Source organism: Chroicocephalus ridibundus, chromosome 1, assembly GCF_963924245.1.
Source record: "Chroicocephalus ridibundus chromosome 1, bChrRid1.1, whole genome shotgun sequence".
NCBI lineage: Eukaryota > Metazoa > Chordata > Aves > Charadriiformes > Laridae > Chroicocephalus > Chroicocephalus ridibundus.
The window spans coordinates 187,143,727-187,169,433 of record NC_086284.1 but is presented as its reverse complement, the minus strand read 5'-3'; the positions used below and the strand labels follow the sequence as shown (position 1 = coordinate 187,169,433).

The 25,707-nt window shown below is 40.4% G+C and overlaps 1 protein-coding gene across 2 annotated transcripts in view; it reads right to left on the bottom strand.

Moving 5' to 3' along the window:
* The window catches only part of NELL2 (neural EGFL like 2), a 156,635-nt gene that overhangs the window by 112,998 nt on the left and 17,930 nt on the right, over nt 1–25,707 (bottom strand). For both annotated transcript variants that reach the window (XM_063323106.1, XM_063323107.1), the window contains exons 3-8: nt 21,224–21,374; nt 6,810–6,983; nt 6,594–6,690; nt 2,579–2,651; nt 2,329–2,411; nt 1,121–1,249 (exon numbers count right to left, since the gene is read on the bottom strand). In XM_063323106.1, coding sequence (XP_063179176.1) covers nt 1,121–1,249; nt 2,329–2,411; nt 2,579–2,651; nt 6,594–6,690; nt 6,810–6,983; nt 21,224–21,374 — 707 coding nt within the window. The remainder of the gene's footprint in view (nt 1–1,120; nt 1,250–2,328; nt 2,412–2,578; nt 2,652–6,593; nt 6,691–6,809; nt 6,984–21,223; nt 21,375–25,707) is intronic.

Here is a 25,707-nt window from a genome sequence, read left to right as displayed (position 1 = left end):
TATACCTTTAGAATATCATGCATACAATCTTTTGGACATGTATGATGCATTCTTTGAGAGGATAACGATCAAATTTTTTCTTAAAGGCAAATCTATTCGGAGGTAAAACATTCTGCCAATCAGCAGCAAATTGACAGATTAGTGTGAAATAACAACCTCACAGAACAACACTCTGCCTTCTGATTTTTACATAGGAGACAATGCACTTCAAAAAGGTAGTAATATCATAGCTGCAAGAAAAATGTGAGACAAAAATACATGATGCATTTAACACTAAATTCAAAGAATTATAAATAGCTATCAGCCAGATTTGATCCCATGGACTAAGTCTTCTTTTCATCAACCACAAAACACTAAAAGCAAAATTAATATCCCTCCAGAAATATAAAGATCAAAATCATACTAAGCTTAAGGAGAACCATTTAGCAAATTACAGATAGCAGCCAAATCAATCCAAGGTGCAGTGCAGACAACAAGAGCCTTTTCACCAACTTCTAATGGCCTTTGGATTAAGCATTTAATGAGTTCAAAAGGAATTAATGAGTTTTACATGAATGGACAATAACAAAGATGCCATGGTTTGGCACCTGAAAGGATACTAGCAATCACTGCTGGAGTTGTGATACCTTTGGGAATCTTCCATCCACCTAACAAATCTTTTTCACTTGTGACACAGCAGAGCATGCATATGACCCTGACATTTTACTCTTTATTACTTATTGAGATGTAACCAAAGGCAACCAAAGGGAAACAGACACAAGGGATCTATTAAACCATTTGCTAAGAAAAAGGCTGTGTTTGTAGTGACAAAAAGCAGGGAATTCATTATTCAGAGAAACCATTCACAACTCAGTGCATGGGAATAACATGATAGCTAAGTACATTGAAGAGCATCTGCCTATGGTGACATGAAATACAGGAGAGCTACACATGCTGCCACTGCTGAAACAACAGGGCAATGTATTTATTAATACTATTCCTTAGATTTAGAGCAGAATTTCTAGCACTTTGTTGCTACTTCCTAGCACACACCTGGAAGCTTTCTCATTATTTGCTTCAATAAAAGTGTAATCAGAGGAAACACAGAGTTCCCGAGTCTGCACTCAAATTGTAGCCATACCATGCAAGTGCAGTTCTTACAGCCATCTGTCCAGGATTCAAACTCTCTGTAAGTCATGCCTTTCATTGTGCAGGTCCTTTCACAGTAGCACTGATCCAACTTGTTCATCCTCTGCTCAGCTTGGGACAACTGTAATTACAGTTCACAAAAAAGTTCGGAATTTGTAAGTGGTTTCCACATTAGTATAAACATGATTGAAACTCTTCCCCTTATCGTCAAGCATGCAGGTGAGAGAATAAATGTAGGAAAATGCAGCCAAAGAAAGACAAAAAACCCAATTATTTTCAAATACAATATGATTAAACCACCAGTCATTTGGAAATGGAAATTGAGAAGCAAGACACAACGAGTTTCATCTTTCACTAGTAACATCAGGGAAGTCATGAAACAAAGTGAGTATGTCATGTCAAGATAAGTATGGTCCCTGAATTCTTATCTCTCTATGTGTGAACTGACCAAGAATCTTGCTCTACATCAATTACTTGCAGATACTAGGTTATGTGCAAAAGACATGAATCTGATTAGAGAGGCCAAAGTGGAGGTAAAGCTCCAAACCAATGTGCTAGCAATTGTTCCTCTGCTTCAACCAAGGCTTTTTTATCATTTGTGTATCAAATTAGCCGGGTAACATCATTCCTGTAGACACCTACAGAACTCATATTTAAAACCAGAAGACTAGTCTATGTTCACTGGCAGACATGGATGCTTTTGGTGTGATATTCCGGGGGAAAAAAGAAGAAGAAAATTCTGCTTTGGATTCTTAATTCCTTGTCTTGCATATTATTTTGTCTGAACATGCCTTTGGCAGCTCAGGTCTAGAAAAGTCTTGGACCAGTAAGTCTTGCTTCAATAAGCACTATAAGCACAGTAACCTATTTCATTCCAGGTTTATTGACTTGTTAGCCTAACAGACAGAGCTTGAATATCTATGAGCCCTTTCCTTGCTCAGGGATTTGGATTCTGTTTACCATTAAAAGACATGATTCTATAAAAATATTAAAACACAAGAAAGCTCTCTGAACTGGGATTTTGTATGTATACACACCAGGCACAGACACACAAACAAAAACCTATAAACATACCATGCAGGGATGTTCCGCACACACGCACATGCACAGCCCCACATATGCACAAATAATCTAAAAAGATGGCAATTAAAGCCTCAGAGTCCTCATTTCTCCCATGCCATACCTCCTAGTAAACATTACCTTAGCTGATGTTTTGGCTAAAATGTCTTGCAGTTCCATAATTTTCTGCACGAGTCCATGGAAGTCATTACAAGTCGGGCATGCTAGAATAACAAAATATGTCTATTATTAACAAAAACATGTATAGGGTCAATCGTGTCAAAGTTGACAACCAATACATCGAAACTTAAGATTTTAAGAAAGCTTGTAGGACAGAAAGTAGATACAAAGCACACCTCTCATTTCATGGTATAAGAATTAATAGACTTACTGCGATTAAGATCTGGGCATTGAGAAATAAATCCTTGAGGCATGACAAGTAATTGCACATCTTGCATTATGCCCTGTGTGTGTACGTGGTGGGGGAAAAAAAAAGGATACATTATTTTTACCTGTCAAAATTATGTTTTTCATTCACCATGCATAACATTAAAGCCCACACAGAAAAACTACCTGATAAAAACAATACTTATGAATACACAGCTTCTTGCCTGGACTCAATGCAGTGATGGAAGAATAAAGAGAAAGTAAAATAGACAGATGTACAAATACAGACATACCGAATCATTTTTAAAGACATAAGAACAGAATCATTTTTAAAGACATAAGATTAAATGTCAAGATGTAATTAAATGGCAAGAGTTTGGTTGTGTTGAATTCATCATTATTTTTAGTTAGCCATTGTAGAAAAGCTTGAAAATGACCTTTAAAAGTAATTTGAAAAACAGTTGCAGTTTCAGTTACTTTGAAACACTCTTTTAAATAAAATGCTAATTTTTCACTAAGCCATAACTGTCAAATAGAAGTGAAGATTAAAGAAACTGGAGTCAGGAAACACATTCATGCAAGCCCTTTATGATTTCGATGGGGATCTTTCCATAAAGCACACAGAATGCTGAGAAACTACACGCCTGTTACCCAGCTGCAGAGTCGCATGTTGGCAAGAACTTAGAGGAAGGGGAAGTTTAGGATGAAATTCAACCATGCCATCTGAAAAGGGTCGGTTTCACCCAGAAGAATAGATCTCATGCTTGCAGGCAGAATTTACATGCATCCTTAGTCATTAAGATATCATTAGTGGCCACTTTGCTGCTCTCCATAAGCAAAGGCCAAACAGCAATTTCAAAGTGAGCCACCCTATCATATTCACTCCAGACGTCCCTTTCATCTATGACTCCCTCCCTGCATCTCCAAAACCCCTTCTTAGGAGGAAAAGCAAAATGATTACAACATGCTTCAGTGTGATTGTGAAGAGAACGTTTCATGACACTAAGAACACCATGCAAACTAAATGCAAAAGGCCACATTTTGTCCACATACGCAGGACATTTAATAGAGATGTTGCAAAGCCAAAGAACCATAACTTTGACCTCAAGTGAATGACATGGGGTGACTTAGCAACCTAAGTGACCTACAGAGAAAAGCAGGTGTCACTGGAGGGCCTACCCTTCTCCCTTAACAACAAAGCTACGATCTAGGACAACCGGATGCTCCCCCATGCTGCATGAGGAGCTGTGAAGACTAGCTAACAGTGAAAAAATAGGTGTGCCCGAGACATGGTTCCACATCAGGACCTCCCATAACATGTGTTTTGGAAGTCAGGAGCAAAGACCTCTTTGAAGAGCACACCAGAAAGACACCAAAAAGCTCACTGCATTAATTTCTCCTCCCTTCCTTCCTCTGTGTCATCAACTTCAAACTCATGTCAACCCAAGTTATGGCACTTTCATGAAAAGGAGGAATGGCAGAGTCCAACCCATTCAAGTTTAAAAAAATCTTCACTAAACATACAGGCAAGTATTCAAATCACTTAGCTACGAGCCAACAGTAAAGCTCCTCCAACTATTTGAAGAGCTTTATTCATTATACATCAGCTGTGATATAAGCTGACTCTGCCACTCGCCAGGAACTCAGGTTCCTTCTCATTTTGCCAAAGTCTCAACAGGGAGCTGTGACACCCAGCCCAGAATTTTGGCACAGGCTCCTAAAGGACCTAGTGGTTCAAATTAACACACCAGTGTTAGGTACCGAGAGAAGTTACACGGTACCAGAAATCAGGTAGCCAGAACTGCTCTCTCAGACTTCATACCTTAAAGTGAAACAGGTACAAATATATCCCAGTGTGAATATGCCTATTGGCACACCGATTTAGTGCAGCAATATTAGGTTCAAAATCAAATACAGACAAATAAAATCTTTTTCAGAGTGACTAATGATTTTGACCCCTCTGGACAATCCATTTAATCCACTCAAAGCAGCCTGATTTGGGGAAATAGCTAAGCGCCTGGACCTCTCAAAATCAGATCAGTAGTTGCCCCACACTGAGTGTCTAAAAATACAGGCTTTCCAAAACACTAAGAAGCATTGAAAGGCACCTTCTAAACTGATGAACCTCCAGTACCACAGCATCATTTTCATTTTCAGGTACAGTTTGACCATTGGTATTACATTATGCTGGAGTATATTTTATCTATATCGATGCTCATTTAAGAGCTATCCATTTCTGTATTTGTTAAGCTGGTTTAAATTTGTAACTGAGGCAAAATGCTCCACGTATTTTGTTTATTTTTTTCTTTCTTGAAAAGAAAGGAAAAAAATTACAGCCTACTACGGGAGTATTTATTTTTCTACACCTAATGAGTTTCTTCACAGTGACTATGATTGGGCAAAAAGAAGAATATAATCAAGTCAAAAACTGAGAAGGCGTAAAAAAATAAAAGGAATATTAAAAAAATATTAATTATAAGCACATAGGATAAATGAAGTGCATCTGATATCAGCTTAAGCAATGTATTAATATTTTCTGATTTTATTCTTGGAGTCAACTGTTTATTTAAGCCAGAAATATGATTTTGCAGCTTGTTTAGCAGATATGCTCTTAGTCTTTTGGAGGAAAAGGAAACACATATTGAACTGAAAAATAAAAACAGTCATGCTTCAGTTTTCAAATCTGAGTGCCCCCACTGGACCTCTGTACTTCATACACCACAAGGATATAAATTAACATTTCAGTATAGCAAATGTATTTCAACACCCAAAAACTGATTTTAGCACAAAAGCACAGAACTTTCTGTGAAAACCAAAGTCAAAGTGTTTTACACTGAAAAAAAGATTTAGCAAGCCATATTTTAAAAAGTGACTGGGTCTGTGATCAACATCATCAATTCTATTTTGCAGCTCAAGTAAAAAGATGCCTACTGAGAGGAAAATGGGACTGCAGTGTGGAAGACATCCACAGGGATGCCATCATTTGTTAAAGTGGCTCCAGAGAAGACTAAAGCCAAACCACAGATAGCGGCTGTGACCAACGACTGCTCCCTAATGGACTCAGAGGAATCAAAATTTACACTCCAGTTCCACACGACATTCACTTCTTCAATCTTGCTATTCACAAGGCGCTTGCCATATATACATGTTATAGCAGAAGCAGTAAGCAAAAAGTATGTACAAATATTCTTCCTATGAGGGAAAAAGCATTCTCTTCATTGATCCTAGTCATGTCATTCATTTCTGAGCTGAGAAAATATTGTGATGAAATCTAAATCCTACTGAGGTAATGAAAACGGAGTTCCCTAGACTGTACCATTCTGTGACACACAAAAAAATGCATCTAGCTATGAAACAGACAGTAATTTGACTATTTATTTCCTGGAATTCTGTTGCACTCAGCCATTAACCTTTCCCTGTCTTACACTGCTGTTGGCTGTGTCATATGGTGACACTGAGCCCTGCACATCTGGGTCTTCAAGTCTATTTAGTGAAGTCCAGTTTGATGGAAACACAGCTCACTGCATCAGACATGCTGACACAGAACACACCACAGCACGAAGAACTGTGTTATGATTACAGAATCACAAACTGGTTGGGGTTGGGAAGAAGCTCCTGAGATCACCTACTCCAACTCCACTGCTCATGCAGGATCAGGTACTGCAGGCTGCCCAGGACTGTTTCCAGGTGGCTTTTGAATATCTCCATAGTAGTCTTACTCTGACCAACCTCACAACAGGACTGTTTTCTTATGTTCATATGGAATTTCAGGTGTTTCAGTTTTTGCCCATTGCTTCTTGGCCTGTCAGTGGGCACTACTGAGAAGAGTCTGGATCCCTCATCTTCATTCTTCCTCTACATTCACGTATTTATACGCATTGATGGAATTCCCCCTTGACCCTTCTCTTCTCTAGGCTGAACAATCCCAGCTCTCTCAGCCTCTCCTCATATGAAAGATGCTCCAATCCCTTTAATAATTCTTGTTTAAATTCACACTTTTCCTTTCACGGAAGCCATACCTTAAAATAACCATGTGCATTATTCCTCTGTCCCAGCCAAAAGGTTGTACCCAAAGGTAAGTCCATGAAGGGCTTCTCCACGACTCTTTCATAAATTCTGAAAAGGAAGGGAAAAATAAAGTCCCAAGTTGTTATCATTTCATTTACTCAGAGCTGGAATGTCCCAAATGTGACAACTTCTTATAAAAGTCTTAAAAAACCCCACTCTTTACTTACTTATTGCAGTCCACATGTAAAATCAAGTGAGAAGCACTGATTGCTAAGGAAAGTCTGTGCCATTTATCATCTGCCAAAATGTATGGGAATACTTCTGTGTGGGAGCGATGACTGCCTGAACGATAATGCAACCTGATTTCATTTCGATGACCGCTGCTTTCCAGCTCCAGGTACCTGTACCATAAATGCATCATCATGTCATGAACCATTCTTATCAGCACAGCAACATTTTACATAACACAGCTTCTCATTATCATGCAGGAGCTATTTAAAAGAGGGGGAAAGACAAGTAAGAAGATACAAAGATGAAAATAGACATTTTCGAGATTTGCACCGCATCTTTCTTCTCAATAATACATAACAGCAGGTTCCAACTTTCATGTAAGTATACAAGATCGCATGCTAAATTATTTTTTTTTCCTCCAGCAACACTGTTTTCCATAACATGATCTGACTGGAAATACAAGTACCTTATTATGAATAATTGCCTCACATACTGAAAGCATAGTAAGGATACGGTGACGGCATGAATGCACCAAAGACATCACCAAGTTCTGCGATAGGGGCATCGTTAGCCATTACCAACCAGGGACCTAAGCAAAAACTGAGACTGGACACTGTTTGGTTTGCTTTCGGATCTACTATTAACACCTCCTTTCATTTTTCGTAATGGAATTTCTCCAAAGAAATACAAAATCAAGAAGTGCTCACTCTTCAGAACAATTTACACAGGTGTACATATTTGCTTTGTTAAATACGTATGTGTGTTTGTGGTGTGTGTAAATATATATATACACATGCATGAGTATGTATGCATATGTATGTATATACACAGTAAAAAAACCAGCATTGCAGCTGTACCAAGGTAAGTACACAGCACACCAGATTTTCAGATTGCAAACAGAAGCTTTGCTGGTGAAATTCCAGCAGATGGATTTAAAAAGCACCCCATAACCAAACTCGATACTTAGTCAGACAGGCCTACTTCTTGCATAATGGACCTCTTCTGGGAACAAGCTTGACAAACCATTTGTCTTCCAAGTACCAAGTTTCTCATTTTAAAGTCCTCCCCTAAAATGCTTTTAAAACAGGAAAGAGAAACAGAAATGGAGATTCTGCAATGATCATATGCAACCCACAGCATAAGAGCAAGGAAAATAACACAGTACGTGGTGAGACGCACAACAACTGGGAGAATGGACAATTCATTTTTGTCTATTTTTGCTGCTACATCTGCAATCAGGCAGGACAGTGGTTTGTAATCTGAGTGCACACATGTTTTAGGGTGATGTTTACTTTAACAGGCTATCTATATTAAAGAACAGACAAGACAATGATTGCAGTTTTCAAGAGTGAAGATGAGACCAAATCAAAACCATCTTGTACAATCATTATCCCTAGGAGGAGGGTGGGCTCACTGCACATCTCTCCTTCCTTCAGGGTGTTTCACAGTGGAACGTGCCTAGCAACAGCACAAAAACAATTATCCTTTTGCAAAACTGGCAAAGGGCAATTTCTTCTTTCTCCTCAGTATTAACAAAGCAGTCGACTACAGTCAGCAATAAATTTTATAATCTGAAATAATTTACCTCATCATGGCCCAAAAATAATTTTTTGCATTGGCAAGAAGCATAAACTAATTGAAGGCCTGGCTGGAAAAAAATTGGGCGATAGTGGCAGGACATCAGTCAACTTAATAACCTCCTCCATAACTCAAGCTTCAAGGATAAAAATAAGGTCACTCTCGACTTAACAGTGAAGGGGAACATTACGGAACTGGACTCCTCCAGCAACTTTTAAGTGTCTCCACCCAACTGTAGATACAATCTGGAAAAAGAAAAGCATGGATGTGCTGAAACATTATCTCCTGGTACAGCCAACAGCTAGCTCCCCCTCTCTTCAAAGTCAATGGCAGAACTGAGGCCAGCACACAGAGACGCAGGTACGCAGGGAACAAACTACAGCAGCAGACACACAGGTCAGTACAGGAGGTATAAAATGAACACTCATATTGCCCCTTATGCAGGTGAGATAAGGAGATCTCTGAGAATGAAACATTGGTTTCCCAATAAAAAGACATCACTGTAAAAATTTCAGGAATTAAGAACTGCTGAGAGAAGATGCTGACATTCAACAATGCTGCAATAAGCAAAGAAAACTTCCTACACCAAGCTGTGCAAAAATTGTGGAGACTCGGGGGTTTATTTTAACTGTGATTAACACACTGTTTTGAGATCCACAGGCAACCTCTTTTGTTCTTCCATTTGGTAAACTAACAAACACATCTACCTTCAAAAGGCTTGATGATTGTTAGAGAAAATGCCCATCAAAATGAAAAAGAAAATAATAGCCATTAGGAGAATTATTATGAGAATAATTTATGGTTTACTAATAATCTGTAGAGGCAGCAGGAAAACGCAATTAGAAAAACAAGTGGAATGGCAGCCAGAACAATATTCCCTTCATCTTGAACTAATGCCATGACACTGAAACACAGGGAAGTGAAAGTTAATCATTTTCACTTCATTTTTTACAAAATACTGTGCTTGATATTCCACTCTTCTAGATTTGCTTAACTGCCTGGAATTAAATGGCTCTGGCTCAATCTCGTGAGCTTCGGAAGATGGAACGAGCCTCAGCACTGACAAACAGATATGGGTGGAAATGCGAAGTCTGCCCACAGTGGGGCTTCTCATGCCTTCTGTGAGGCTGTAACAAAGCACACACTTGGGTACAAAATTTCCAAAAGTTTGGAAGAGTCTTTGAGAAAGTAAACTAAGCATTAACAAATACACTTGGACGTCAAAAACTCATTTATAGTGATAAAAATACTCTACGCTCCCCTGTACGCTCTGCATTACTAATCTCTTGAGAGAGAAAAGAGGGTGATCTTGTTTCCTAAAGGACTTAATCCCAAAGGAAACAATAACTGCATCATACCGCAGTCTTCTCCTGACCAAGAATCTCATTATTGAAAAGCTTCAGGGGAATCTCATCAGCTGAATCACCGGTTTCTTGTCCACGCCATTCCAGCCCAGACCACTCACGACAGGGAGAGCATCAGCCCAAGGATTCCCATTACAAAGATCACTACTCTTTCTCCCAACAGCTCCAAGGTGCTCATCGATGCTGCAAAAGGCAAACGGCTCTTGGATTGAAAAATAAACCGCAATGAGAAACACAGTACAACAGGAGAACCTGCTTCCCCCTTTACTAACGTCCATGATCTCTGTGGTTGTTTAATCAATACCAGCCTACTTGATTTTAACCCCCCAAAAACCACACACACTTTGGGTCAAAGGGATTTAACCGAGGAGGGAGATGATAGGTGCTTAGGTTTACTATGTTTGACATACAGAGAAGAAAATGGCAACGTGAAAAAAAGGCTGTTACATCTCTGCAGATCACTCTGTGCACGCACAATCACTGCAAAGACAACAGCCAAGGCCACGGGAAGATCAGCTGCTCTGCTTGGAAACCAGCCAGGCAGCGATCCCTTATGTACCGACTAAGGCTGAGCCTATCTTCGTAAGAGGAAGAAATTTGTCTCAAACACCCCAGAGGAATTTGAGACAGAAAACAGTGATGTTTTCCTGCTGCCCAGCACTGATCCATCGTAACTGCTGGGTAAGAGTGGAGAGTCAGCAGATCTGCTCAGCTGCGGAGCCGCTACTGCCCGTCCCGGAGAAGTGCACGTGGCCTGCGCAGGAGCTGCTCTTCAGGCTGCGACACACCAGCGCTGGGGGGGACTGCGGAAAGTAGAAGTCAGGAGGTACAGCAGACAAAGCTAGAGATTTAGGAGGTGAAACACCAGGTGGTCCTGGTGTCTGTGGTAGCAGTCTTTGAGAAGAGGGAAGTATGGCCCTTCCAGCTAACGGCCAGTGCTGGTAGCTCCAAGGCTTTGATGGCTCGCTCGCTCATTTGGCATCACTGCTCACACAGCAAACGCGCGCTGTAGCTGCCCACTCTTACTCCAGGCAACTAATAATTTCGACTTCAGTATACAGCATGTAGACAAATATTTTAGAAGCTAAAGGGCAAGATATTGTGTCTGCTGCTTATCAATTTATTACAGCGTGTTGGTTCTTTTTAAACTTTTACTACTGACGTTTATAGGTATAGTGTTAAAAGAGTTCTTCACAGCTCTTTGATCTACACCAAGAAGAAAAGGAAAACCAGTAAAATTAAAAAGCAGTATGTACTTAAGAAAAACCTAAAATCCTTACCTCCATTACTTTTAAAAATCTTTATCTGAAGATTTCTGATACAAAAGTTCTGGGTTTTTATTAGGTATAACTACATAAAACATAAAAAAAGAGAACCTACACTATTCAGTGCAAACTATGGCTACAATATCAATAAGCAATTCTGCTACATGTAGATTATGAAGATGTAAATGCAATTCATGCAACACAGCCACCATGTTCAGCAATGCGCTATTTGCTATTTTCCATGGCACGATGACTGGGCAGTCAGGAGTGTGAGCCTTATTTTTCTATTTGGAAGTAACACTTAAAGTGTTCTGAAACAGTAACTGGGAGTTTTTACCGCTTGGTGCATCCCCCAGAACAATATGGCATCAAGACATCCCCAGATGAATTCTAAATGCCAAGTGGCACCTGCACTACAGCTGTAAAAACCTAGTCCCCCTCTCTCACGCTACTGCTTGGCCTTATTGGCTTTGCCCTTCTCCCTGACTATCTCGAGCTCTACCCAGACACGAGGTGACTGGCTGTTTAGCCAGGGAGTGATAAATAAAAATTGGTCTTCACTTCTCTGGATAAGTTGGTAGCACTTAGTGTAAGCGCACAGTGGGCAGGAAACCTACCAGTTCAGTTTCTGTCCCTTTCTTTTGCTAAGTACAGCTTTAGAGCCAGACAAGAATTTTCTGACCTAGGATGTTTTTGTTCAAAAGTGCGACCCATTCGTTAAAACCACGTCTTTTGATAGAACAAAACATTCTTGCAGCAAGGCTTGTGGCATCCAGGATGAAATGCTTGTTAAAATGAGAGACAGAGCAAATCTAAGACTCTGAAAGACTTTCCCAAATACTCTTTAATGCCGCCGTTATTGCCTATTTGGAAGCAGAGATCCCAACTGAAGAGAGGTTGAAATCAGAAGAGGGTATTTCCCATACCGAAACACAGTGCACAAACAATGGGACAGTAAAACCAGTCTCTCAGGTCGACCTGATGAGGCCCTGCCATTATGCAGAATTCAATAAAAACAGTAAGTCATGTAGAAGAGCAACCTAAATTCACTAAGTTGATCTCAAGTCCTACGCCTATACTAACAAATAAAGCCAGCAAGGCTCATTCCCTGGCCCTGAAGACAAATACTAACAGTGGTTCTCCACTACAACTCCCATCCATATGGGCGCTCTCTCCCACTTTTTCCATGACATGGGTGGGTTTTTTCCACACTGCCTGTTGGCAGCAGTCCCTGGCCAATGCTGCTCCACAGCCCATGCCCTGGCATCATCTGCAAGGGTGCTAATTGCAGGAGACAAAAGCAAGCCAAGGAAGATGATAGCAATTATTCAGAACGGACAACAGGAGGCCAGTGCTCCAGCCTGGGCCAGGGCACTGTTTGGTTTACTAGCATAATCCTGGCCAGGTGCTGCCAACAAAGCTTTTTACTGCATCAGGGGAAAAAAAAAAAAAAAAAAAAGAGAATGACACTCCTCAGGACACTCGTCTCAGATGGAAAAGAACCAAGTTCAAGTCCCTGCTCCAAATCAGGCAGAGCAGAGACTAATGGTGCGAGGAAAATGCCTCTGAAGTACCTCAGCCAGCAAGCTACTGACCATTCTGGTACTTACATCTCTTCTGCTGTTTATTTTCTTCTACCACAAAAAAGGCCAACCATTTCAGCTTTGTTCCGGCATGACACTGCTCATCGCACTGGATAGCTATGGAGGACAGCTGGGGAGAAGGAAGGTGCATTCCTCATGTGCACAGGAGACAGAGCCCCATGCTGGGACATGCACTGAGGAACACCCTCCCCAACAGAACGTTCACGGGAGAGAACAGCCAGGCAACAGAAGATTGGAAGTGCAGAGAGACACCATACACCCATACACAAACATTCACCCGCACAAATCCTCCTGGCTACTGCAGAGCGCTGCAGCTTCCCTCTGGCCAAAAAGAAGCCACAGCACAAGGTGAGGAGGGAGAGGCAGATTCGTAATACCCTGATGCGGAGCAGGAGGCCAGGAAACAAATGCAAGTGAGGCTGCTCAAATCCTTTCCATCCCTGTCCCCCTCAGGGTGTGTACATGATTGAAACTAATAAAGCATGTGGGAGAAAAATGTCAGTAAGTCCATGGGACCTGAGGAGATACATCCCAGAGTCCCGAGGGAACTGGCTGATGTAGTTGCCAAGCCACTCTCCATATTTGAGAAGTCATGGCAGTCAGGTGAATTCCCTGGTGATTGGAAAAAGGGAAACATTGCATCCCGTTTTTAAAAAGGGTAGAAAGGAGGACCCTGGGAATGATCAACCTGTCAGCCTCACCTCTGTGCCTGGGAATGTCATGGAAAAGATCCTCCTAGAAGCTATGCTAAGGCACATGGAGGAGAGGGAGGTGATTAGGCAGCCAGCACACCTTCACCAAGGGCAAGTCTTGCCTGACCAGCCTAGTGCCTTCTATGATGGAGTGACTACACCAGTGGACAAGGGAAGAGCTACAGATGTCGTCTATACGGACTTCTGTAAGGTCTTTGAAATGGTCACCCACAGCATCCTTCTCTCTAAATTGTAGAAAGGCATTTGATGAGTGGACTGTTCAGTGGATGAGGAATTGGTTGGATGATCACATCCAGAGGGTAGTCGTCAATGGCTGAATGTCTGGATGGAGATCAGTGACGAGTGGCATCCCTCAGGGTCCCTCAGTGCCTCAGGGCTCTGAGCAACATGATCTAGTTGAAGATGTCCCTGCTCACTGCAGGGGAGGTTGGACTAGATGACCTTTAAGGTGCCCCCAAACCATTCTATGGTTCTACGAATAAGATCTTGTTTCTATCAACATCTTGCAGCCCCTCATCTGACTTCAGTGGGGCTGCTGTGATCTGGAAGCCATTGCTGGCTTTGAAGGCAAGAATTTGCCTCTGCCTTGAGAGATCTTTCCACTTGCCACGCCTTAGACTTTGAGCTCAGCTATGCCCCTAAATCAGGAAGGCAAAATCTTGTCTTCCCCATCTGCAAAGCCTGCATAGCTTGTGATGAGTTTAGTGTTATGATTCAAGGGCCCCTGGTCATCAGAGTTGCATGATATCCCAGACCCTCTAATGTCACTGCTGATGACAAGGTGAGGCTCCCAAGCCAGCCTTCCTGCAGCACTTGCTGGAGCTCAACAGGAGCTCGAAGTGGGAGCTGAGGTCCCACTGAGCTCCACAAAGCACTTCCAGAGGAGCTATTCTCCCAAAAAGTGACAGCCTTGCCTTGCCAAAATTCAAACCTGGTGTTACAGCACATTGTCTATGCCATCCTTGTTCGAGCTGTGAATATGAAATCAAATTCCCAAACCAGGAAATGCTTTTTGAAACACAATTCTTGCCTTCGAGCAATTGGTCTCATGCCTTCCATCTCTCCCACTAACCCCATTTATCAATATATTTAGACCCATTTTGTTCTCACTATCGCACAGCCCTGCTAATATCAATCTTGCCTATCTGAAGCTTCCTTTTCTCCTAAAAATCAAGAAGGGAAGAAACTTCCCCAGATCAAACACTGTAAAAACAAATGGCATAAACCATTCCTCTCACTCTCTTTCTTGACAAAGTTTCTCCAGGGAGAGCAAGAGGTCTGCAAATACAACTAACAACTTTCCAATATGTATATTAGTAAAACCAAAAGCCAATTTCAACGTAAGTCTTCCCGTTTCCTGCTCTGGCAGAATACAGATTTCTTTGTTATTTATTTTTTAATAGAAACCCTTTCAAACAACAGTAGAAGAATAACGGTATCTGTCAAAATTCACATTTCAACTATGTCGGTGGTGGTTTTCAGTGTCATAGGCACAAGAGACAAATCTTTTGTCTCTTATTCAAGTAGGTCTGTCACTAGTCCCAATTAAAATTCTGGGCTCATATGAGCATTTTGTAACAAATTTTCAACGAAATCACCACCCTGGATTTGTTGGTACTGCGGTAATTTACATCACCAGACAGGCTCACCTGACTTGATTTAACAGAAGTTACAGAAAGGTAGTTTTAAGATGGGTGCCATTACAAGAATTTACATCCTATTGGCAATTTTTTTCCTATTTTTTGGTCATGAAGTGTGAACTAAACTGAAGCAAAAAAATCCAGGCAATAGTGACAAGGCATCAATCAATTTAACAACGTCCCTTATAACCAACACTTAAAGAACGAGGTCATTCCCAACGTTATGAAAACATTAAACTGAGTGTAACACAAAATTGCTTCTTTTACAAGTATTTCCCTCCAACCATACAGTCGGGGATAGAAGTTAATCTCCCAAACCAACAGAAATAAGCAACCTTTCTCTTCTGTGGTAGAGGCAAGAGCGCAGCCAAACCTTCAGTAGCTACATAGAGGATCCTTTGTCCCACAGAATCTTCTCAAGCATTAGAAAAGCAGTGAATGAATGAAAGAAAATACTTTTTTTTTGACACCTTTGATGAAACATGGAAAATGCATCAAAAGAAAAAGCAGCTGACACCAGAGGAGTCTTAAATCACTAGAGGAAGTAAATTCAAAAGAAATTGATTGTTATGAATAAATTTAAGAGGGTTCATAATTATTGTCAGAATAGTAACAAACAGCAACTAAAATTTACTACCAAAAAAATAAAATACAGAACATTACAACCCCCTGCTCTTCCAGCAAAGAGCACTAATACATCAGCACGGAGCGGTTGAAAGGGCAGAAATAAGCTACTACTACTTTAGGAACAGGGAACATCCACACACAGCTTTAACGTGTGGGTGTTCAAAAAACAAACAAAACCAACAAACAAAACCAAACAAAACCCTCAAACAAAACCAACGTTAACTCTATAGTATGGGATTAAGTGGTAAATATTCAAAGTTTTTCTCAGTGTAACACATTTGCAGCAGAATTTGTGATGCTGGAGAGAAGAACAGACTTCATACTGCAGTCCAGAAATACAGACACTCATACATCAAAAGCAGAGAACATCCAGTTCCACCTCTATTTTAATACGATGCTCAAATGACAGAACAAAATTCATGCATCGGGACTTCACCTCTGGCAACTTATCTCCTTGTACAACTAAATCTGTAAGAGAGAGAAATTGTCACAGATAATTTCCTCCCTGACACTGAAAGAGGTCTGAAACTGCTGCGCAGTACAGCCCATTTGACAGCAGATAACCACAAGACACCAACAGCTGTGAAAATAAATGCTAAGTAAGGCAGAAACTGAATAAATTAATAGAGATACACAATTAGGTGTAGGGAATGCCTGTCCACACTATTCAATTGATTTTACTGCTCTCTTCACAGGATATGAAAGGCACTAACCAAAGGAAAGAATGGTTAAACTACAATCACAGTACCACAGAATCACAGAATGACTGAGGTTGGAAGGGACCTCTGGAGGTCATCTTGTCCAGCCCGCCTGGCTCAAGCAGAACCACCTAGAGCCAGTTGCCCAAACGAATCCAATGATTTCATCTTTAAGGGCCCTAATACACAGTATCTCAAGAGATATGAATATAACATTAGTCGCATAAAGCCATCTAACCACAAAGAGCGGAAAAAGTTTTGTTACATCACTCCACTGTTGCCAAGTAAATGAAAATATATGATGGAATAGTGAGGCTTAACATATACTACAAGCCCGTCGCAGATTAAAATCACCTCTCTGCTGATGATTCCATCAAGAAGAAGCTGAGGCGAATTCAGAAGTGAAATGAGGAGGATAATACAGCTTAAACTGAAGGCCGAGAGCAAGCACACAGCAATCAGTGTTTAACAGTGCTTCCATTCTAATTTAAAGCATCACTTCATTAACATCATTCAAAATATTTATCTTGTTATTGTAAAGCACAATGCATTTTAAGCAGGGCTCTCTGTGTGTTCAAGGTGACGCTCTCAAGTTAAGAAAACATTTGTAACTTCTATCTTTTCAGACATAAATTTGCCCAGAAATATGCATTCAGCTGCCTGAAACTCATCTGAATGGTTACCGAGGTGCAATTTGGATTCCCTGACATCACAAGAGTTTTCTTGAAAGTGTCACCTCCAAGCTGTACCCAAAACTATCACTGCCTGAACTCCTGGCTGCTCTAGTCAGTGGGTAAAAAAGCAATCTCTGTGAAAGAATATGAGCAAATTAGAAAGGGATAGTTTCAGAGTCTTTCCCTTTAAGATACATTTCAAAAGATTTGAATATATTGAATAGTAGAGAAAAGCATAATCGTTATAAAAGGTTGGCACTCAACCAGGAAAAGAAAAATAAAAGCATTTAATAGAGTGTAAAAGGTGACTACATCTGCAGAAAATCCTTTCAGGAGCTACTTTTTGTGGTGACAGCAACTGCCCAGCCTCAGCAAACGTCCAAGCCTCAGGTTCACATGGAGAACTTCTGCATCTATCTGATAGCCCAGGGACAGCATTCACCACATGACATTAGAGGGGAAACTTTGGGAGAGCAGTCCAGACAACTTTTTAAGACTCAAAGCCTTAAGTAGTTGCATGACCGTATCTCAGGGGAAGTATTCATTTTTGATGTTCCTCAAGAGGGACCAGCAAAAAAGAAAAAAAAACACTCCCATAAAACTAGACAACACAGACTGAATCAGTAAACTCTGAATCATGTAAACTATTTTAAGTATACAGTTTTAAAGAAAATTATAAAATTAAAATATAACAGCAATTTTCGAAACGTCCTCAATTATTGTAAATTAGTCTATTTGCACCAAAGTTCCTAGACCCATGTAAAGAGAAGATGAGTTTTTACTCTGTTTTCAGAAACGCATAAAATATTTCCCAAGCCACTGAATAAATGAATATACCTTTTTTCACTTTTTAAACATTTTGATTTTCTTGTACCCTAGAAATTCTTTCACCCCAGAACCATTAGTTGCTATGAAACCTCTGTAAAACAAAACATATGAAAAGTTACTTGTGCGATGACTCATCGTGTCCTTCAGTTACTGCCACCTCCAGCCCTCCTCACCATCGTTCTACCCTCTCACTGCAGAAAAGCAGGAGCTAGTACTGACTTCTGTAAATTAAGAACACAGCCAGGTGTGATTCCATCCCACAAGGCAACAGTTCAATACCAGTGCAACATGTCTGACATCAGAGGAGCTGTGCGAGGCTAAAGCTGGTGCGAAGGAGCAGAGTCAGGGCTGGCGGTGCTACTTCTCCTGCCAACTATGATGACTGCTGTGACAGAGTTCACAAGAAGTTGTTTAAGAATTAAAAGACTGTTACAGACAAGTCCCTGGCCAGAAGCAGGCAAGGTCAGAGAGACGGAAATCCAGCGCTGAAGAAGCAGTTATTTAATGTAACCCATCCAAATGCTTCCTTTTTACTTCTACATTCTCCTGTCTTTATTGTCATTCATCATATAAGAAAATGAAAACCACAAGAAATACTATAGGAGAGTCAGAGATGCTAGATGAATTCTAGTATTATCCACACCTAAGTCAGCCCTCATTTTAGCACACTTAAATTGAACACACACAACGATGGCATGCAGACATTTTTCTGTACGTCCTAGCACAGAATAGACCAGAATGTGTTTATTAAAAGCTTAAGGGCGCACCTAATTTAATAGCCACGAGTTCTTTCTGGCCATACTTTCGTTGAGACCGATTTTATACCTGCTGAAGATAACGATGATTTCCCCTGATGAAGGGGATCAGATGAGGCTTAACATCTTTAAAACAAATTCTTCAAGTTTCTTTTTAAATAGATTACCTAATATTCTCACAAAGAAAGCAATGAAATATTCACAAGTAGACTGTTCTTTAGCAGCTTCATCCAAAGCTGACCTGATGGGTGATTCTATTTGTCTAAATAACCTAGAAGGCTTTTTTTCTTCCCCTTTGATTATCCAAAGGCTGACAAGGAGACCTCAAAAATAAACATAAAGCATACATCCCTATAGAAAAATTGTAAACACTAGGCGTCACTTAAGAGCATGTGGTAAGATAAAGAGGTCACACTGGTTAAAATGGTGGTAGGAGTTTTTTTTCAGCAAGGTGTGAACTGGGTATTATCTTCATTTTTCACACCTCTAACATTATAACATTCGAATAAGAATACTAAAAGATTCCACAGTTAAGAGAAAAAGGGCCTCAAAAACACTCAACAATGCCACTAAATTATGCATTCACCATTAAAATACCTACGCACATAATGCAGACCGCCTGACTTCAGCAAGAAACCTTGACAAATGCTTGCCATTGCAATTCGACAGTTCAGACTCCGATATGCAGATAAACAGAAGATGGCGAAAATGTAACAAATATTTAAGGTATGAGAGAAATTTCTCGAAAAAGTATAGATGTTATCAATATATTGTTAAAAATGTAATCACTCATCCCTAAAAACATACCAGTATAAAACAATATGATTGTCAGAATCCTGTTTGTCACCCTTTTACAATCATATTTTACACGGGTATAGGCAGATGACATGGATGAACCAGATTCAAATGAGATAAGCAGCATTATGTTTGTATGGCGACACGAGCAGGACACCAGCATTGCTCTAACCTTTCCTTTTCTTTGCTGTGCCTGGATAGAATCAATTTAATGCATTCTTGTTTGCGTAAGATCAGCAGTGGGTCTACTTGCCCAGCCTTACTCACTTCAAGAATTAATTATTTTCCCAATCAATATCTCAAATTCTTCTGCAACCCTTCAATGCAAGTTCATCGCACATTATTTTTTTGTACTTTTATCACTCGTTACGTTCACGAAGTATCAGTGTTTTCTGCCAGTTGGCCACTCTCCAAGTTAATGACTCCAGAGTCTGAGATTTTCACATTGCTGATCTCTTTGCCCACCTCTGCAGCTATTTTGGCACAGAAAGGAAGGTCTCGTCTCTAATTTTGAAATTTCAAATATATTTGTTAATCCTGTCAGTAGTCCAACCAATCCACGTTCTTCCTACAAATGCAGAAACGAGCACTGTCAGGGCACAGCTGGCCCTGCAGACCCACTCTCTCCTTGAAACAGAATAAACTTTTCCATCTGGGATGATTTGCACATATGGTGGCACAGGCTGAGTTCAAAACTCAATAACCACAGCTGCCCAGTTCTGTCCCTTGGACATTGCTCACTCCCGTAGATGAGAAGTAGGTAACAGCTAACACAGAAGCCCCTTGGCTCTTCTACGATCCAACAACAGTAAACATCACCTAGGAGGCATTCAAACACCCCTTGCAACATTTAAAGGTGCTTTTCTAAACCTTGCATAATGGTCCTTGGGAATGTTTTCCCTTTTTTTTTTCTTCTTCTTCTTGGGTTTGTTGTGTTTTTTTAAAAGGTGAATTGCAGAAGATGGGGCCTCTGGGAAATAGAATAAAAGTAGAATTGGACCATCTTCCAGCACAAAATAACTGACGCCATGCTTGCTAATGAAAACTTGTACACTCGTGAAAAAGAAACAGATATTTTTCTTTGCCTGAACATCTCTCTTTACATTTTCTTTTTTTTTTTTTTTGGGGGGGGGGTGAGACTATCAAGAATGAATTACGGGATTGTACAAAGGAAAATAAAAAGGACTGTGAACCTAAAGCAGAGATCATCTGTTGCTTGTGCTAATGACTGCTTAGAAAGTGCACATTTTAAAACTCCTTTTTATTCTGTCACAGAATCGTAGGGCAGTTATCTTTAATAGCCATTATTCAGACAGATTTATATAAAGAATATCTTATTTCTCTAGCGGTCATTATCCTATCAAAGGAATAATCCTTAAATGCTCCATGTCATTCAGTTTAGTTTTGTAAGGCTGACAACATTTTGAGTAAAGCGCTCTGCCATTCATGGGAGACGTAAGCCCATAACTGCAGGATTTTTTTGCTTCCTTTAAACTGCTTGCAGTGTTAAAAATCAACTGGTGAAGAGGTAGATGTACAGGGCCAGGCTTTGTGAATCACTGCAGCTATATTCACGTGACAGTTTTACACCAGCTGAGCATCTGGTCCTTACAGTTACGAACGACAAGGGAGAACTGGCTTTTCATGCCCTTGGTGGCAAGAGACATTTGAAGAGTAACAGCTGTTCCACTCTCCCTTGGCTGATTTGGACTTGTGATTTTTCATGAATCTGCACAATATGCCTACCCAAACACTACAAATATTTGCAAATGACCTGCTACACAACAATTTTGCCCTGATTTCTGTTCAATTTTTGACTGCATAAATACATATACTTTCATTAACTAGCACACAGGTAGCTGTACTTACCTGTGATCTAAATGATGAATAGAGAGAATAACCCCTGAATTCAAATGGGCTTGTTTTAAGGTCGCCAGGATTGTGAATTCATTTTTATTTCTTAGCTTCTGAAAAAAGATTTCAGCTGTTTCTGGAGAGGCCTTTACACTTCTTGAAGTATCTAAAAAAAAAAAAAATCCCATAACAGAAAAACAGTCAGTATAAAATCTTATTTTACTTTACATCGTCAACTCAAAGAGCTTACAAAATCACAAGCTACTTCTGAGGAGCACAACTGAACAGACAGGCAAAAGCAGGGACCAAAGTATTTTAAACACTGGATTTTACATGCAATGGGAACTATCTCAAAGAAAGAGAACATATTTTCTAGGACACCTATTCTATTCTGGGGGGAAGGGGTGTTTTTAACACAGGGTCATAAGTCTTTTACTTTCTCCATGGATGGCCAGATGGTACCTTTAATATCTCATCCAAAATATGGACTCAGTAGCAGCAAAGCACAGAGTGATAACACTGGATACGAGCCTAAACTGTGAAGCATGACCTGAGCGACTTTTTAATTTCTACAAAAATGTTATGCTTAATAGCTATGCAATTAATTTTTTAAAAGTGAAAAAGAAAAAAAAATAACCAAAGAGCAGCATCTCTTCAGGGACAATTTACTCAGCTTTAAGTAATAGTTATAAATTAATTCAAAAACTCACCATCTTTCAAAATATATTGTCGCTAATTAATCACTATATACTCCAGTTGTGCAGTATGTTGCTGCTGCTTCTTGCACAGGATGTCATGAACATTTGTTAGAGTAATTGCACACAAACAATAAAGATTTTGCTTTTAAAAACCCACACACAACCAAGACCGAAGCAATGTTTCTGCTGAATTTGCATGGAACATGCATAGAAAATAAAAAGGAACAACCTTCAGTTCTCTAGAGAGATAATTTACAAAATAAGATGTCAAATGCTAGAAAAACAATTCCCAAGGTTTTCCATAATACATTAAACTAGGAAAAATTAATACATATTTTTAATGCACAAAATCAATTCATTAGCATGTGTAATCAACTGTGTAAGAACCAAATCAATTCACAAGCTTCTTGTCATTGCAATTTGACCATCCTGCTCTAACTCAGAGACACTAATTCAGGGAGAGCTAACGGCAATAGAAACGGTGATGTTCTTTGGGCAGCACTGGAGCTGAGCTCTCAAGTAACCTTATACCTCTATTCGGAAAACAGGTTTATTCGTTAAGCTGTCCCTATGAAGATGCAGTTTATCGTGGTTTATGGACGAGGAATATTTTTTAGTATGTGTTTAAGAAATGCAACAACTTGTACAACCCTGAAGTCCTAACCAAGCTCCTGCACAGCATCACACCAGGCTGAATCTGATTCTCTTTTTTACAAAGGGGAATACAAAAGACAATATACGTATATTCTTTAAAGCCTTTTTTGTGAAATGTCATGTCTTTTCTACTGTGGATTGCATAACTCTCTCTGTAGCAGACACCCATGGTATTTTAATGGAATTGTTAATAAATCATAAAGCAACTCAAATACAATTACATCAAAGCGTTCATTTTTAGCCAAGGGACACTAACAGAGTGGAATGACACAGGTTTGCATGCTGGAAGATAGTTTAACTGCATTAACAATTTCTAGCAATATAAACAATCTACTCCCAAGAGACGGAGCAGAGGAAGGACACACAAGGAACATATTCTCTAATCACGATCACAGGATCCTCATGCGCTGCAGCTCTCGCCAGAAGCTTTCCTACCAAGATACAGAAGAACACAGGAAAATACAGACGTCGAACCCACTTAAACGCCTACAGAGTCCAATTCCAAGATGCAAAGCATATCCTCCACCCCTGTTTGCCATGGGGGGAGCTGGGTTTCCCAGCTTGGAAACCCAGCCAACATCCTCTTTTACCGCAGGTTCATTATCGTTAGAGCGTCTACAGAGTCTGCTTTAGGGCCCACAACATATTACATGTTTACACTGAAAGGAGAACAATCGCATTTTGATTAATGACGGAAGATCTGGTGAAGTATAACCAAACTATATTTGCGTACTTGCGCGCTTAGTCAAAAGAGTGTCTGCCCTGAGGGGCCGAGCTCCCCTGCCTGAAGGGCTTGCAGCCTCAGGACGAGCAGCGCAACTAAAACTAAATAAAAGTGGGAGAACAAAACCCAGAGCAAGCTGAGACCACTGGAATGTGGGAAGTCACACATAAATAATTATCTCCCCCTTCCTACATGCACTTTTATTCTAACTGGAGCTATTGGGATGCAAATGCTGTGCTACAGACAGCCTGTGCCTTAGCAAGGACCCAAACCCTGGCTGTCCTGCGGAGCTCCCCAGAGCCCTCCCAGTCTGAGGTCTACTCATGTCATGCCTGTGGATCATTACCCAATCAGTAGGTCAGACAAGAGTTTTCCATCCTTTTATCCATAAAACCTTATAATCATTCATCATGGCCTTAGACTATCTTCTTGAATACAGACAAAAGCAACAAAACCTGATTAGATCATGCTGGAAGCCCATATATTAAGATTATTGTCACATTAACTGTTAGAGTATTAAGTTGCCAAAACACAGTTTTGGTATTGTAAATAGGCCAGTTCATACTTGCTGTAGCGAAGAGCTATAAGAGCAAAGAGCTATAAGGCCTTTTGAATTATTACTACTCTGCTGAAACACAGCACCCTTTGCTCAGGGCAGGCACCAGGTGGATTTCCTAAAGACAGACCACTGAAAGGTCCTTGATCCATTAGATCCATTCTTTTTACACTAACACAACAGTGCAAATCCCTCATTCCAATTGCTTTTGAACACTAGCAGTAGGTGCTTGATAGATCACCAGCTGCGCTCAATAAATACTGATTCAGGGTTGTTCTTGACATTTGGCTTCTAGTAATCACTTTAAGACCCGAGGAAAGTACTTTACTGGAACTGGACTTCTTCCATAACAGTTTGGAAAATCAAACTGGTATATCTCAGATAATAATTTGTGGTTTCTCAACAGTTACATAAAAACCTCATACTGAGAACATTTCTAATACACAAAACCAAAGGCATAAATCTTTTTATATTAGAATGTAAAAATAAGGAGAGAACTATTAATTTCAATTAGAAACTTGTCTCTAGCCAGGATACCTATATATTGGTTATACTTTCCTAGAATATTGCATGTGTTTGTTTTGACCACACCAGAACAACTGACAACCCCATAGTGTTAACAGTCTGTCTTTAATTTACAGAAGAAAAAAGTTCAAAGTGACAATGAGAGAAGCAAAAATGCAAACTCCAAGCATGTCACACTCCTTGTTCAAGTCAAAGGTTATTAGCATAGAAACGCCTTTAGAAGGGATAATAACGCTAATGTGGTAACACACGTGGCTGGTTTGAGACATACAAGTTAGCAAAAGTACTAAAAACAACCCAACAGACCGGGGTAAGGAGGCTGGAGGAAGAACGAATTGACCCGTACCGTGGTTGGCAATGATAGTGACTTACAAGGACACTGACAAACAGTAGGTGGTGGTCAACCTTCAGCTGCGACATCTAGTTACGAGGTGATCAGCTGGCCACAGGCACAGAAACCCACGTCTTTTAAGATCTAAGATTGCAAAGCAATCTGAAAACCCAGCGAAGAAAATCACTGAGCCTAAGACCTGCAGGAACTCATCCCTTCAGAGGACAAACTTGGTGGCTGCCTCTACCCTGCACTTGCAACAGCCCTCACAACTAGGAGACATCTTCCCCTCTCAGAGACCACCTGCAGTCAGAGCTCTGCAGCAAACACCAAAGCCACGCGAGTGTTTGCTGGAGGTGTCAAGCACAGACATTGTCATTTCAGTCATGCTCATGAGACGATAATTACTGCACTACAACAAAGACAGTAAGTCTAACTTCCAACAGTGCTCACTCCATAGGTCCAAAGGCACTTCCACCAGTCTAAACTGGTGCTGCAGAAAGAGGCAGTTGTACCCTTTGCTCTGCCATCAGCCTTTAACTCTTTCTCCTCACCACTATGGTGCCAACTGCATTCACGCAAATATATGAGGCAACCGATCCAGCTTTAGGGAGCCCAGCTCCCTCCTTCCCCCCAAAAAACCAAAATACATTGGAAGTAGTCATGAACAAGTGACTAGAGGTAAGCAGGAAAACCCACGCACAGCACCAGCAGCATACTAAACCGCACAGCGGAAAGACTACATGCAAATACGATTTAGGGCAAGCCATTCATTACAGATGTTTTCCAGTCCACGACAAAAACAAACAGTTATTAAATGGAATGGATAACTTGTCTTAGCAAAGGGTGTGCTCTTGAGTTTCTGAAGTGCATCTGAAGCTAAACATACAGTATGAACTGAATTACAAAACAAACTCCTGCAGAAGAGTCTTTGAAGGCGGCATCCTAATTAATTGAGCTCCACGGTTTGTTTTGTGTGCACATAATCAGCTTTTAATAGCAGCATCTATA